We start from the raw sequence: 15,130 nt of genomic DNA on the forward strand, positions 1-15,130 counted from the left end.
TTTTATGTCAAAAAATAGTAGAAAATGACAACCAAAGGTTGCAGTCTCAACCTTCCACATTAATTAAGTGAACAAATTCTAATTTTAGGTCAAATTTATTATAAATTTTAGGTTGCACCTGCACTTGAAACATTTGTTATAAATTTTGGGTTGCACTTGCACTTCGAAAATTAGAATGGTACAATTTTTAAAGTTGTGTTGAAAATTGTACCTACGATCTTACACTAAAATAGTGTAATATACATAATTTGAAGTTGGTTGGGGTAGAGAAAGTACAGGAAAGACCACAAAGCTATACCCTCCTTAAATACACTACAGGCTTCAAAGCTGGAATTGTAGTTTTTTTTTTAATTCCTTATGTTTGCAACAGAGAATTTACATTTCATCCATTTCAAGGAACCCATTGTCATGAATTAAAGGGACACGTTCTTGAAATGTACTGTAATAATAAAAAAATGCTGCTGAACTTAATTCTATAATCCTGAAATTGAAGCTTTACACTCTACAAGGGCAATTGGGCAAAACTGAGTCATTACACTCATATTCCCTTTATTCTAAAACTTTCTACCCCATGTATTGTTATGGGAAGAAGTAGAGCAAACTGATTGAGCTGATGAACAGTTCACCTTGTCTAAATTGATAACAGGTATAGAAAGGTAAAAGAACAAGAGGAAAATATTTAGAAAACTGAATAACTCTCTAAAGCAACATCGTCTCCGGATTCTCGATGTAGCCTTTAAATGATTTCAGCCATTCTGCACCAATAGCACCTGCAGAGTACCAAACAAAATATCATCTTCCAGTATATTAACAGTAAAACTACTCTTTTATTCCACATCATATGGATTGCATATTCCACATCTCAACAAATATGGTTCAAAGGCTATACTCCGGTTGAAAAAAATAACTTGCCACAGGAGTGCCGACTGTATATACAAACAGCAGATTTAATTTCTAAATTTAAAAGGCCAAAGAACCTACCATCAATAACACGATGATCACAGCTCAGTGTCACAGCCATGAAGGAAGCAAAAGCGTATTGATCCGTACCAGCACCAGGTATTACCCTCTTCTCAGCTGTTCGACAATAAGTTTATATCATTATACAAGTAAATTTATGCCTGAGGACTTATAACACACTGAACCAAACTCTTACCAGAACCGACTGCAAGAATGCCTGCTTGAGGAGGATTAATAATGGCACAGAATTGCTTGACGCCAAATGGGCCCCCCAAGTTTGATACAGTAAATGTACCTCCCTGCAAAAAAATTACTTAAAATCAACATCCATGTAACAAGCATGAACAGCTGCATGACTGGATCTATACCAACCTCATAGTCCTCTGGTTTCAAGCTGTTCTCCTTGGCTTTCTGAGCCAGATGCTTTACCTCATCACTAATTCTGGATAAGCCCTTCATGTCAGCATCCTACAAAATCCACCACATGGCTGAAGCATAAAGATATGTCCACAATACATGACATAAGTATCCCAACAGGATATTATTTGTGGACATTAATTGGAAAACCATCTTACCCTAATAACGGGAACAAACAATCCGTTATCTGTTTGTACAGCAACATTTATGTTGACATTATGGTACCTGTACATTTGCAACATAAAATATCATCAACCTACTGTATATCCACCAAAATGCTTCTTTTTTTTATCAGTACAACATGCTTACTGGCGAATATATTCATTGGTCCATGAACTGTTGCACTGAGGAACTTTTCGAAGTGCCAAAGCAGCAGCCTGCAATTGATTTCACTTGCATTAAATGGGTGGGCTTAAAATTAATCTCAATTTAAATAGCCATAAGAACTATAATTCACTCTTGTGGTATTGGAAGAAATGATTACAAGTTCCCACTTTTAGCTTACGGGTTAAGAGATGCAGGATAAGCACCACAACTAGCAAACTGAAGCAGCTTAGCTAACTACTGTGTGGTCTGTCCCCTTAAATTTAATGAGATAAAATCCCAACAATCCAACAGTCCCAACACAAGCAGGCGCTTCAATTCAAGAATTAATATGAACTAAGGCATTCTGATGATTCTCAGATAATACCTTAATTACAAGATCATTAACAGATATTCTCTTGCCCCCTGAAGCTTCTTGTAGTGCATTAAGCTTGGCTCTTAACCTGCAGATATGGCAACATTTTAGTTAAGGAAAATGTACTTGCATTTCAGCTTTGCACAAAAGGTCTGAACACTCACTCCATAAGTTTGTCAACACGTGTGTCCACTGTCAAATAGTAATGTGGAATTGTCTGCTTTGAGAGCAACAAACGTGATGCAGTGACCTGTCAAGGGTCGAGCAAGTAAGCAAATGGATAGTGATTGAAGAAAATGAATATACTGGAATTGTGTGATTATATTCAAACTCAAGGACAGAAAACCTAAACTTACCTTTCTTATCTGAGAAAGAGGGATATCTGTATAATCTATAGCTGATACCGCTGACCTATCAGCTTTAGATGCTGCCGGAGGAGCTTTCTTTCCACGAGAAGCTGCAACAATACGAGTGGAATGTGAAAACAGTATGAGACAATTGTGTCCAGAAAAACACATGACCTTCAGTAGAAACTAGGAAGTACTACTGAAAAGATTGAATGTCTCGTACAACCTTAACAAGTTAGAAAATAATATTATTTACCCAAATAATCTTCAATGTCAGCTTTCACAATGTTTCCGTCAGGCCCCGTTCCTTTGATACTTGATAGAGAAACCTGATTGGAGGAAAAATTAAGAGTTCTTAATATATAAAACATACTGTAAGAAGATCTATTAAATCCTATAATTCAAGATTTACTAATTTCCAATCATATTAATCCCATTACATTATTCTCTTCGGCCAACTTTTTAGCCAAAGGACTAGCGAATATTCGACTTCCGGTCTCTTTCTCTGCACTTGGCTTTGATGGTTTTGGCTCTGGTGAACTGGTAGGTTTTTCAACATCTGCCTTTGGTGGAGTAGATACAGAGGAAACTTTAGGGGGAGCTTCAGCTTCTGATGTTGAAGGTGTGTAATCCTTAAATTTTGCAATATCACCCTCATCTTCAACAGTTATGGCGATGACCTGTAAATTAAATTTTTTAAATGATTTGATTTATAAAACTGACCATATATGACAACATGCACCTGTTAGAAGTGATTACTGATAGTAATCGAACAGCAATCCAGGTATAAGTGTATAACACGTATATAGCATTACTCTCCACCAGATTGCTTAACTTAAGCAATGTGTGTGAATCCTTTACAGACTACAATGATAGACAGCATGAAGCTTGACTCCAAAATCAGGTTTAATAAGAATGTTTAAGTGTGCAAGTACTAGAAAAACATATAACTTGATTAAATATCTGAAGAAATGTGGTATCTGTCAGAGAAACCAAGCACCAGATATGTACAATGAAACAGAGAGTATGAAGTCAAAATATTGTAAGGCACATAAGGAGTGTCTTTTTAGATGATCAAATTTATTGCCTCTAGCTATTCTGATTACGTTTAACCAGATCTTCAGAATGCCATCCATACAAACAGTAAAAATTTATTTATACAAATTATTAACATATTAATTAAGATATGTTAGTAATTAGTATCATCTCCAGGTGATAGTAGAATAAATCTTTAGGACAAGGAAGTTGAGATAAACCAAGACAACCCAGGCATGTTCAATAACTGTCAACTAACAGGGATGGTAAAGGTATAGGCTATGCTAAAAAAAGTTGGTTTGCAATTGTAAGGAGGAGGTTGCATGCAAATACACTGCGATTTCTGAGATGAGAATTGAGAACATAAAATAAAGATACACAATTGATAACAAACATAATTGACTCCTCCAATGTCACATTTACCTGATAAGTTTAGAGCAGAATTCTATCGTCAGGCAAAATCATGAATATCCATAGGTTTTTATCTCAAGCCTCAACTTGACATATTAATTGCGAACTTTGTAATTAATACTAAAGCAGTTAGCAACAGAACTTATTACAATACCAATGTGACAAACACATACCTCTCCAACTTTAATTTCCTTTGCCCCATCTCCATGTACTATCTTAGCCAAGTACCCTTCCTCCATGCATTCCATCTCGACAGTTGCTTTGTCCTACAAATACGAAAATTCAAACAGGTGTGCACAAATATCAAAGAAGTGAAACAAAACATACCTTAACTGCATGTAAAACTTTACATCATCTCAAACTTTTATAATAACACATCAGCACCAATGCACCATACCGTTTCAACTTCACAGAGAACCTCGCCAGGAGAAACTTGATCACCCTCTTTCTTTAGCCACCTTGCAATATTACCCTACATAACACAGATATAAAATATTTCAGAAAAATCTAAGATTATAGATTATAATATCCGCCTCCTCTGAACTTCAAAAAGACACTTGCCTCTGTCATTGTAGGAGAAAGAGAGGGCATTCCTATCTCTTGGTGGGGAGGAAAGCCTGAAAGTAAAAATGCTTATTCCCAACAAGTTTGATGATGAAATACAGTACTAAACCAAGTAAAACAAATTCAGGCAAACCAGTAGTTACTTTATTGTAACCCATTTAGAGGCACACTTGCAATCAACGATAATGAGATTTACTAACAAAATTGATACCACGGATTGATCCGTACCTGGGCCAGAAGAGAAACTTCTCCTATATTGTCCCAGTGAGCTGCAATTAAGATATTAAATTACAAACATGTGTAAAGAATGCTGAAAGAAACTTGAAACACGATTTTACCTTGAGAAACCTGTGGAAAGTACTGAGCCAACTAATTGACTTTGCAATTTAATATTAGTTGTAGAAATTCTCCCCTTACATCCTACAGAAGTTACCTACACAGATAGATTGATACAATAAGCTTAAAACAACTGATTTCATACTACTATACTCCTTTGGGCAATGACAAATAATTTCTCCAATCAAAATAGATCTAATAATAGTCTCTTGCTATGTAAACAATAAGAGGCTTTAATTTTATTTGCAGTAATGGCCTCATTACATAAAACTGCTTTCATTTCATTTTTTTTAATATCATATTTTTAATATGAATAGTTTTGTTAGCCATGATTTGAAGAAGCTTTGCTCACTTGCAAGTGACCATGTCAAATGATATATTTAGTAGGAAAAACTACTTATCACGCCGTGCAGGATCAAATAGCAGAAAAGAAAAGCACAATATTGAAAAAGACAATGATAAAATAGAATGTCTAATCACCACTGGCGAGTTTATAGAACTGTAGCTGTGATTACGGCAATTTGTAATCGAACTGTAGTTACTGCAAGCTCCGTCCCTTTCTTGAGGCATATTGCCGAATCCATGAAGCTTTACTATATATGAAAATAACAAAAACAAAGGTACTTCATAAGAAAAAAACCAGCAGCACATTTCTACCCAACCACAATATTACTATATTATCTTTATAAATATAAATGCTAGCTATCAAATCTCACCAATCTATATGGTATCAGTTTCTTAAATTTTGAAATAGCCACTAATAACTTTTAAGTTCAATTGCTAACAACATGACTCAAGTATATAAAAATCAATACAAAACTGAAATAACTGACAGTAATATCTCCTTTTCAATTTTTGTGGTAAAGAACTTGAGATACTTGAAAAAGATGTTCTACATTTAACAATACGTTAGCATTAAGATGACAATTCATATGGAAAAAAGGAAGAATAGAGGAGTCAAAACAGAAACGAAAATTTTATAAAACAGTCACATTAGGAAAATTTGGGATTTACAAGTATATAGATAAATAAAAAATATAATTTGAATCACCTTCTCTGCCATTTGCGATGGTAACTGCATCGCTGGAAAGCCATCGCACCAAGATGGCATGATCATGCCTTAATAAACCAGAAGCAGTTTTCAGCTGTTGAATAACGACAAGTTAGTATCATTATGGGAAAAAGTTAAAGCAACTATAAACAAGGCACCATGCAAAAGTTAGATAGTCCAAAAATCTTATTTCTGCCTATAGCTATCAGAAGCAACTCCAGTTGTTTGTTTAGTCTGTGGATACAACAATTTTCTGCTTTTAAGAACAATATTTAGGCTTAATGCCTATTCTTTCTCTCTCTTTTCATTTAGAGGGGTACATGATAACTTTAAAATTTTCAGTGCAGGGACTATGATATTGCAACTACTATATTTCAGCTAATAGTTCCATACAACTCTGCGACAACACTAAGTGACGTAAAAATTATTAACCAATTACAATATTTGCAGCTTACAACTTAGTTAAAATATAAGGAGTGTGTTCCACTGCCATTAAATAGGGGCACATCGAGTTGTTGGAAATTCACATAAAAACCCAACCTAAAAATTCTTGTAAGTAGACTACTACTAATCACACCCAAATTCAGTTGACAATACAGTCTAGCAATAAATCACTTAAAACTGCTGGCCAATTTATATGCTCGACATAATTACATCTCTAGCACACGAGAAATAACAGAATATTCGAGTTTATAAGACTTGGACTATACAAGTTTGTTTTCTAGTCGGTTACTCACTGAATCGCACTGTAGTAGCACGAAGAGTACACAAAACAAAACCCTGAGATTAAAATTAACAAACAAAACTTGCATCTACACGATTACATACATCTCAGATCAAACCTATGATAGATAATTGATTAAAAAACACTTGAGAGCGTACAGTTATTAGATTAGCAGGCACACATGCAAACTATAAAATCGTAAAAACAACGAATTAAGTAAACAAGAGGCAAATAATTACAGATCAAAATTAAGCAAAAAATATAAATCTCGAAAGTACCTTTTTAGAGTGACGAAAGATGTGAGCAGCGTAAGACATCGAATTGCTAAAATCTCTTAAATAAGGTCTTCTCAAGCAGCCTTAAAATGATCTCTGAAATATGTATGTATGTATGTATGTATGTATGTATGTATGTATATAAATACGGAGTTAAGAATTAGGGCTCAACACAAATGGTGTAAATAGATCAGAATCCTTTCGCACACCTGTCTTTACCATTTACTTTTCCTCATTTCATTTTTCCACTTTTTTTTTCTTTTACAACTTGTCAATTTCTATTTATTTTAATATTATATCTTTTACATGTATTTATGTTTATTTATTTATTACATTTACGCCTTTACTTTAAATATGTGAATGAATTTTCTTGATATTCATTTTAATTAATTAATATATAAAAGCTTACGGTATAAAGATTCTTTATATAAACAAAAAATTAAAAATTGATGGTGCATTTGTTCAAGTTCAACCCTTTGATCCACCCCTAGGGTCACCAGTCCACCCTTGACTTATCATTCTTATATATGTATATGCATTTTCTATTCTCAAAGGGGCATAATAAGTGATCAAGTGATGGCTGTCTGGCTTAATCTAACCTTCAACATGGCTAGATTAACAAAAAACGTCCAGATTAACCAATAATAACCGATTGATAGTTGACGAGATCCTGTTAATTTCATATTGTTCCCCCCTTGGTTTTTCTCAGGTGTACAAGTAAAACCAAGGAATGCAATCAAGATCATAGGAGATATATCTTGGCTGGAGACCAGGAACCTCTTGTCAACTATCACCTTACACATTACTTACTACTCCAGGCTTACGGGGCCTGGGTTACCAATTTATCATCTACAGAAACAATGAAAGGGTAGATTTGCCCGTTAAGCACCTATAGGTAATGTGCTCAACTTTCTTCCGATGTAATATCTATATATGCACAAGATTACACAGGATGACATGTATCATAGTTCAAAAAACAACTGAGAATAGTTTAACAATATTCCCACCTGAAATGCCAAAACTAACAGTCAATGTTAATCTCCCAAACTACTCTAGCACACCAACAATGGTGCATTCATGACTCATGAGAACAAGAAACGACCATCTTTGTTCCCAAAATGAATTTGGGTTTTCAAAGATGACACTGCTACGATCATCTTTGTTCCCTAAATGAATTTGGGTTTTCAAAGATGACATTGCTACAATCATCTTTGTTCCCTAAATGAATTTGGGCTTTCAAAGATGACATTGCTCCCAAATCCCCTTCGCTATCTCTAACATTAACTCTGCTTCTTCAGCCAATTCTGCTATATCTTCCGACTCTTTCACTGCTTCAACTGCCGCGCATGACTTGTGTTCGGCATCAGCAATCCTGTCGGAAGCAAGGCTTATAGCTCCTTCCAGTGTGGCAGGGTCTAATAACCCAGACTTTCTAGAAGACCCTGGCTTTGCATCCCTTTGTCTCGGTGTCGATATTCTTGAACCTGAATTTTTTATCTTGAAACGCTGTTCAACCTGTGACCAAGTATATACAAGCTAGACCAGTGAAAAACAGGCTTTAGGAAGATGAAGGCAGAAACAAACTGAGACCGTTATTGAAGGAGAATTGGTGCATAGAAATATATAAATTAGACCTAATAGATTTCAAGGAATGGGATATTGTTCTTAAGGAACTTCTTTCATATCTTTTCAAACTTGGTACAATAAGACTCCGGTGGCATACATTGTGCATTGTGGCAGGGGTTGAAATTATAAACAAAATAAGAATTATTTTTTTTTTTGAGGAGGGGGGAAACTGGAGAGGAGGTGAGACATTATCCATAAGTGAGTATCTAACCGATGAAGCGCCAAGAGACAACACTATTGTGATTTGTGATGCTTTAACTAAAAAATCAATACTCAGGAACTCATATACCTTTTCAAGCTTCTTTTGCATGGTAAGTCTTCTCACCAGTGAACTTAACGCTCTTCTGAAGTTGTGAGGAACCTCATTCTTTTGCTGCAATAAGCATTGTCATTATGAGAAATATAAATACAAATAACAAATTGAATGAGACAACCGACGCCTACAGCTTGCTTTCCCGCACAATCATAACATCCGTACACGCTGAATATATGTCAAGGTATAACTCATAGTTGAGGACCCTGCTGTCAGGTCTTTCAACAACTAAAAAATACAAATAAATTATAAATTTATAACAACCTAAATGTTACTTGGCTTATGAAGTGACTGGCTTACATAGAAACTTGTGATAGTTTCACCCTCAGAACACCCCAGTCCCCAGATAATTACAAAATCATGTGCTCAAGTGAGCTTACTATTTCATCTACATTACTAGAAGTATCTAATGGTCTACAATTACAACATAAAGTACGTGCAAAGTTCTCATCATGTAAATGAAATATGTTCAAATCTAACCTCAATAAATGTAGCAATGGTATTAAAATCAGCCCCCCTCGGATCTTTGGTCGAAGATATTGCTTCAAAAATCAAACTGTAGTACCTATAATACAGGGAACCAATTCACCAACATCAGGTATCTGAACTCTCATAATCATAAAAAATGTATAAACTATGAGGCAAACATAAAAAATACGTAATTATGATAACGCTAAATACTGCTGCCTTTGTTGTTTCAAATATAGCCAATTCTTTAAGCTGACCAATAAATCTCTCTCAAAGTTTCTGCAAGTTTATTATTCTGACTCCCCATCATAATTCTAAAAACAGCATAAACCGATAATGTATGGCACTTAAAAAAAAAAGAGCAACCTGAAAATGAAATCAGTAAGATCAAAAAAATAAGAAACTCGAAAGACACACACCTTTTAGTGGGTATTGTAACAGCATTAGCAGGAGTTTTGGGACTACTGGAAACAGCATTAGTATCCACAAGAGGAAGGGCAGTAACAGCATTTTGAGCAATAGGAATAGCAGCAGCACTGCTGCCATTAGTAATCCTTAAAACAGGAGACTTATCGACTTGCACACCTGCACTGCTGCTAATACCCAAATTCCGCCACTTATCCTGCTCATCATAACCACCAACATTTACAAAATCACAAAAAAACACAATGCAGAATTGCACAGAAACCCTAAATAACAATCACTACATAACATCACATAGCATAAATTCTAATACACAGGTAAAATTAGTTAAATTCAAACCGCGAAATCGAAACCCCCCTCCTAAATTGAATTGAATATAATCCAGAATTATAAATTGAATAATTAAAAAATGTAAAAGGGGGGGACCTTGAGATCAATGTTGGAGCGGTGAGTGAGAGCAGTGGCGAAATCAGGATCGACGAGAATAGTTTTCCATTTGCCCATACCGTGTTTTTTAACGCCGGCTTTAAGGGCATCTTCTTCCTCAGCTGTCCACTTCTGTTTGTGATTCCCCATCCTTCGATTATCTACTTTCTGAATTTGCATCATCCTTTTCTTACTCTCTCATACTATTTGTTTATTATCCCCCTGCACTTGTGTGCGTGTTTGTAGCAGCCTATATATATGTGTTGTGTTTATTGATTTTTACACACTGGGTCTGGGACTCGCTTGGCCTTTGCCACCCCCTCGTTTGCCGTTTTGCACCATATGGACTGTATCGGCCCAGTCGAAAAATTGATAAATATAGCCTATTTTTTATTAAATAAAATAAAAATAGTCGGTTAAGTAAAATTGGCCAATTTTGGCCCCTTCAATCTGCCATTGTAGATTGCATAACTGGAAGACCCGGCTCATTATTCACAATTCAATATAGTAGCCCATTATTTACAATTCACCACTTTACTTTTGGGGTATTCACCATCGTTTCAGCTCAAGCAATTTGCAGAGACAGTGTCTTCATCTTTATGCACATACAAGCATATTCTTTTATAAGTTTTTCCTTTCTCATGATACTCCGATTGAGTTTGCGTATTCCTCCACAATACACCATCCTCAATGCGTAATCATTTTCCAAAATAATAAAAAAATATTGACCATTACACCCCGAGTATGCGTATCAAGATACTATAATTCTGGATACCCATTATTACGCTGAACTATGCGTAATCACATCCTTTTAATTGCTATACTCCCTTTAAGTTTGCGTATCCATTTTTAGTTTTTTTTTTAAAAAAAAAATTAGAAACTGATTACATGGTTACAGAATGCGTATGCTGGTTACCATGTTCGTAAATGCGTAATTCACCGCCAAAATTGGCCACTTCCTCCCGATCGGGCTAATTTTAGTTTGAAAAAAGTTTAATCTTGTCCATCGCCCGCCCAGTCCTCCCCAATTCCAAAATGTCACTTTTGTTTATCCAAATTAGATTTTTTTTGTATTTTTTTAGAAATGCAATTTTTTTCTCAAAAAAAGATCAAAATATGATTTTTTATACAACAATTTCCAAATAACAATTTTTAAAGTTTTACTTTAGAAAATAAAGTTTGCAACTTTCACTCTACCTTTTGCAAAACTAATTTTAAGGTTGACATGATTGCAAATTTGAAAAGTAACTAAAATTTTAAAATTAAATTTTTCAAAATTTGTAATTAAATTACATAATATGTTGTAGAGGTTTTAAACTGTATTTTGGAAAATGAAACTTAAAATTTATATTTTTAAAAATAAGTTTAAAATTATTAATATTTTTAAAAATAAGTTTAAAATTATTAATATTTTTGAAAATAAGTTTAAAAATATAGGTATGCGTAATTTCCCTTTTTTGCCAAGATTTTTTTAACTAAAATCTCAAATTATTTTAAATTAAATAAATAAATTTCGAGTGGACAATCCACTCACCGCCTACTATCACCTGAGAACTAATATTTCTCACCGAAAAGAGGGCAAACTTGTTCGTGAATCACCTAACAAATTTTAAAGATATTTCCCGATCTTTTTACTCAATTAACAGGTTTATGCAATTCTCGATAACTCTCCCCAAGTATGACTGTTAGGGCGAAATCACGCACTAATATTCACGCAAGTATACGCGTTCGCAAGTAATATAGAATACTTTCTAGTTCGTTCCCTCAGAGACTCAGACTAAGTTATTGTCTAATTTAACTCACTCACCAATGTATGATTACTTCTCAATGTTAAGATAATAACACTTAAAATTGTTGATTAAATATTAACTATAATTAACTACTTAATTAACCACTTAACTAACACTGCAATTTATCAATAATAAAACATTCATGAGATCACAACTTCATTATTACTTCCTTCTATAGCCATAGTTATTACCTTTAGCATGTGACAGTGATGATATTAATCGAATAACACAAAACTGATAAAAGCCAACTTTCATTGTACTAATACCATTCTACCAAACATCCACAATTAAGATAGAAATTGAATAGTCATCAATTATGTTGAGTTTCTATATGTCTACAGAAATTGACAACACAATGATTTAAGCACAAGTTACTCCTTTTGATTACATAGGGCAAATAAAACTGTTAGAGTTACCCACTAATCATGCACAACGTACATGAACCTATGCTAGCATGGCAAGTTCTAAACCTCAAGATCCACTGTCGCTTCACAAGAGATTAACACCCTATCTTATATGTTCGCGACGCACATAAGACGAATACGCACAACCTATACTAGATATCATGCAATCATCACACACTAAAGTATTAAAAAATTAACTAAAGAATTCCATAATAAATCCATTGCAACCCCATGATCACGATTAGCCCATAATAGAACTTATCGCCATCATGGGTTCATATGAAATCATGATAAACGAACACAAGAAAATAACAACTAAACTAATTATATTAAAACAGAGTACGTCACAAGAGTAAATAAGTCAAAGCAAGAAAACTAGCATCCAACGTTACAACGAAACAAGAATCACAAGAATATATGCTTCCTCTTCGTTGCTGTGTGCTAAATCGGTCTTCTTCCTTATCTCCTTCGCTTCTTGCAAAACACAATCTAAAACATAATCCCTTCTTAATACCCTGTGAAAAACGTCTCAAATCTACTTATATAATAGTCCCATAAAACTCAGATTACATAGAAGTTGGAAGCCAAACAGAAGTAGAAGTCTAAAATAATATATTTTTTCCCCGACCCTGCGCAGCCGCTCAGCATTTCTGTGCGGGCGCGCAAGGCTGCTGCGCGGCCGCTCAGCATAGCTGCGCGGGCGCGCAGGACCCTACTGGAAAATTTCCAGGTTTGCTCCGTTTCTTCGCCGTAATCTGCCCGTTCTTTTCCTCTCGCAATGGTGAACATATGCCAAGGCTTATTCTTGATGATTCCTCCTCCGAAATGCAACTAATACCCTGAAATGCATAAACACTAGAAAAACGCATCAAATACACAAAATACTTGATTTCAAGACACCAATTTAAGCCATTTTAAGACGTTCTAAGTGATATAAAATGCCACTTATCACACCCCCACACTTAAATCGATGCTTGTCCTCAAGCGTCACAGACTCAAAAACAAATAAAAATATGCATGAATACAATCTATATGAAAATGCAACGATCCCCCTTACTACAATTAACCAATCAAATTGTCACGTCTCAACGAATGCAGTTAGACACTAAAGATCAAGAAACTCATGCAAACAGACATACCGCCAGAAACGTGGTGTGTGCAAATGCTTAACATATATGCTTCGGAACTAGACCAATTACTATGACTAGACTTTCCTCAAGGCAATCCTACGATTATACAAAGAATAAAAATTCTAGGCACAAAGTGATATACAACACTACAAGAACTTTAGAGTTTACTACGGAATCGTGCTTTTTATTTACAACGCAAATGCTTATTTGACCGTGCAGTGAGTGAGGTCCACAAAAGACTTATACAATGGTATCCATGTAACGAGCGTTAGGTTAGCGGATCCAAGACTCTAAAAGCCTTAGGTCACTAGGCACAAAGTCCCCTAAGAACTTAATAACTCGAATACCAAAGAGCCCACTCTTGATCAATTACGCAATTTTTTTTTTTATTTTTTTTTTTCTGAGCAAGTGCGTTTCGCTCCATCTTGCTCAACCCTAGACTACTCGCATAACATGCGAGCCGACTACTAGCCATTTGACGCCTAGCCACAACTAGCAACAAATTCCATTTTTACTCCATTTTTTTTTCTTTTTTCATGCCTTTACCACTAAGAACCTATTATCAAATTCTAAGCATAATAAATAGATTATCCTCGAAAATAATCAGATCATAACAACAATCTAGTCCTTCAGCATTCTCTAAGACTTAGTGACAATACAAGTGCTTCTAGCATGCATATCAACCTACACAACTTAATATCACTTTAATGTTATCACTACACTCGCATCAATATCACAATTCAGTCGATAAATCATTGCAAAAGGGATCATGGTATATGCATGAGCTATATGATATGACAACAAATAAAGCTATAAAAAAAACTATATGGCAAAAATTATGCAACTATATGAACTAACTATCATGAATATGCAACTATATGACACACACAAAATATTCCTTAACTACCACCCCCAAACTTAAAATCTTCACTGTCCCCAGTGAAGGTAGTAGAAAGGAACACAGGGTATACCTACTCGGAGTCATCATCATCATCACCCTCAGTGGGTGGAGTATCAGGCGGTGGGTATGCAGAGTCCTCACCAAAAACTGGCCACTGGATATCAGCTCTAAGGCCTCGAAAAGCAGTCCCTAACGCAAGGGTGAGCTCCTGAGCAAACCTGCTCTGCGTCTCATACATGGCATCCATCCGCCGTGAAAGCCTCCTATACTGGGCATCACCCATCCCAGCACCCTCCTGAGCTCTCGAAGAACTAGCCTCACCACGCCCTGGCCTGGCCATAGTAGCACCTCGTGCTGGACGCCCTCCGGGAAGACGATAACCCAGCCCATGCTCCTCAGGCTCACCACCGGTCCACTCCTGCATCCCATTCAGAGTGCCAGAATCTATAGGAGCTGCTGGCAACTGCAACTGCTCATGAGCCGGCCAGTTCACTCCTACTGCATGACATAGCTTTGTAACCGTGGATGCATAAGGGATGTTCATATGCTTTGCTCCCCTCAAAAACTTCAGAATTCCTTGGTAGATAAACTCACCAAGGTCCACATAGTATTCCTCATTCAGAATTCCCCACAACAACTGTGCTCTCTCAACTGTGACCTCGTGTGCATGTGAAGAAGGCAAGATATTAGCACATATAAATGCGTTCCATGCACGGGCATACCTGTTCATGGCGATCGCCGGAAAGTGACGATACTCATTATTGGCTGGACTGCGGTTCCAAACTGTGCCCGGTCGACAGAGAGTCGCACAAATCAAATCCAAGTCAAAATCCTCAGCAGTCTTTTCATT

General features: G+C 35.7%; 2 protein-coding genes across 2 annotated transcripts; both read right to left on the reverse strand.

Moving 5' to 3' along the window:
- Nucleotides 1–282: 282 nt before the first annotated feature.
- Nucleotides 283–6,999, reverse strand: LOC141723948 (dihydrolipoyllysine-residue acetyltransferase component 2 of pyruvate dehydrogenase complex, mitochondrial-like). Its single transcript, XM_074525921.1, has 19 exons — nucleotides 6,803–6,999; nucleotides 5,801–5,894; nucleotides 5,230–5,342; nucleotides 4,752–4,846; nucleotides 4,642–4,682; nucleotides 4,411–4,466; nucleotides 4,247–4,321; nucleotides 4,023–4,115; nucleotides 2,844–3,083; nucleotides 2,660–2,732; nucleotides 2,413–2,513; nucleotides 2,221–2,306; nucleotides 2,069–2,144; nucleotides 1,687–1,754; nucleotides 1,536–1,602; nucleotides 1,333–1,428; nucleotides 1,157–1,259; nucleotides 982–1,077; nucleotides 283–770 (listed from the first exon to the last, which is right to left on the reverse strand). The coding sequence occupies exons 1-19, from the start codon at nucleotides 6,839–6,841 to the stop codon at nucleotides 700–702; spliced, it is 1,683 nt and encodes a 560-aa protein (XP_074382022.1). The 5' UTR covers nucleotides 6,842–6,999; the 3' UTR covers nucleotides 283–699.
- A 753-nt stretch (nucleotides 7,000–7,752) lies between these two features.
- LOC141723949 (single myb histone 4-like) lies at nucleotides 7,753–10,387 on the reverse strand. Its single transcript, XM_074525922.1, has 5 exons — nucleotides 10,056–10,387; nucleotides 9,626–9,828; nucleotides 9,219–9,303; nucleotides 8,715–8,798; nucleotides 7,753–8,314 (listed from the first exon to the last, which is right to left on the reverse strand). The coding sequence occupies exons 1-5, from the start codon at nucleotides 10,236–10,238 to the stop codon at nucleotides 8,036–8,038; spliced, it is 834 nt and encodes a 277-aa protein (XP_074382023.1). The 5' UTR covers nucleotides 10,239–10,387; the 3' UTR covers nucleotides 7,753–8,035.
- Nucleotides 10,388–15,130: the final 4,743 nt, after the last annotated feature.

Source organism: Apium graveolens, chromosome 5, assembly GCF_009905375.1.
Source record: "Apium graveolens cultivar Ventura chromosome 5, ASM990537v1, whole genome shotgun sequence".
NCBI lineage: Eukaryota > Viridiplantae > Streptophyta > Magnoliopsida > Apiales > Apiaceae > Apium > Apium graveolens.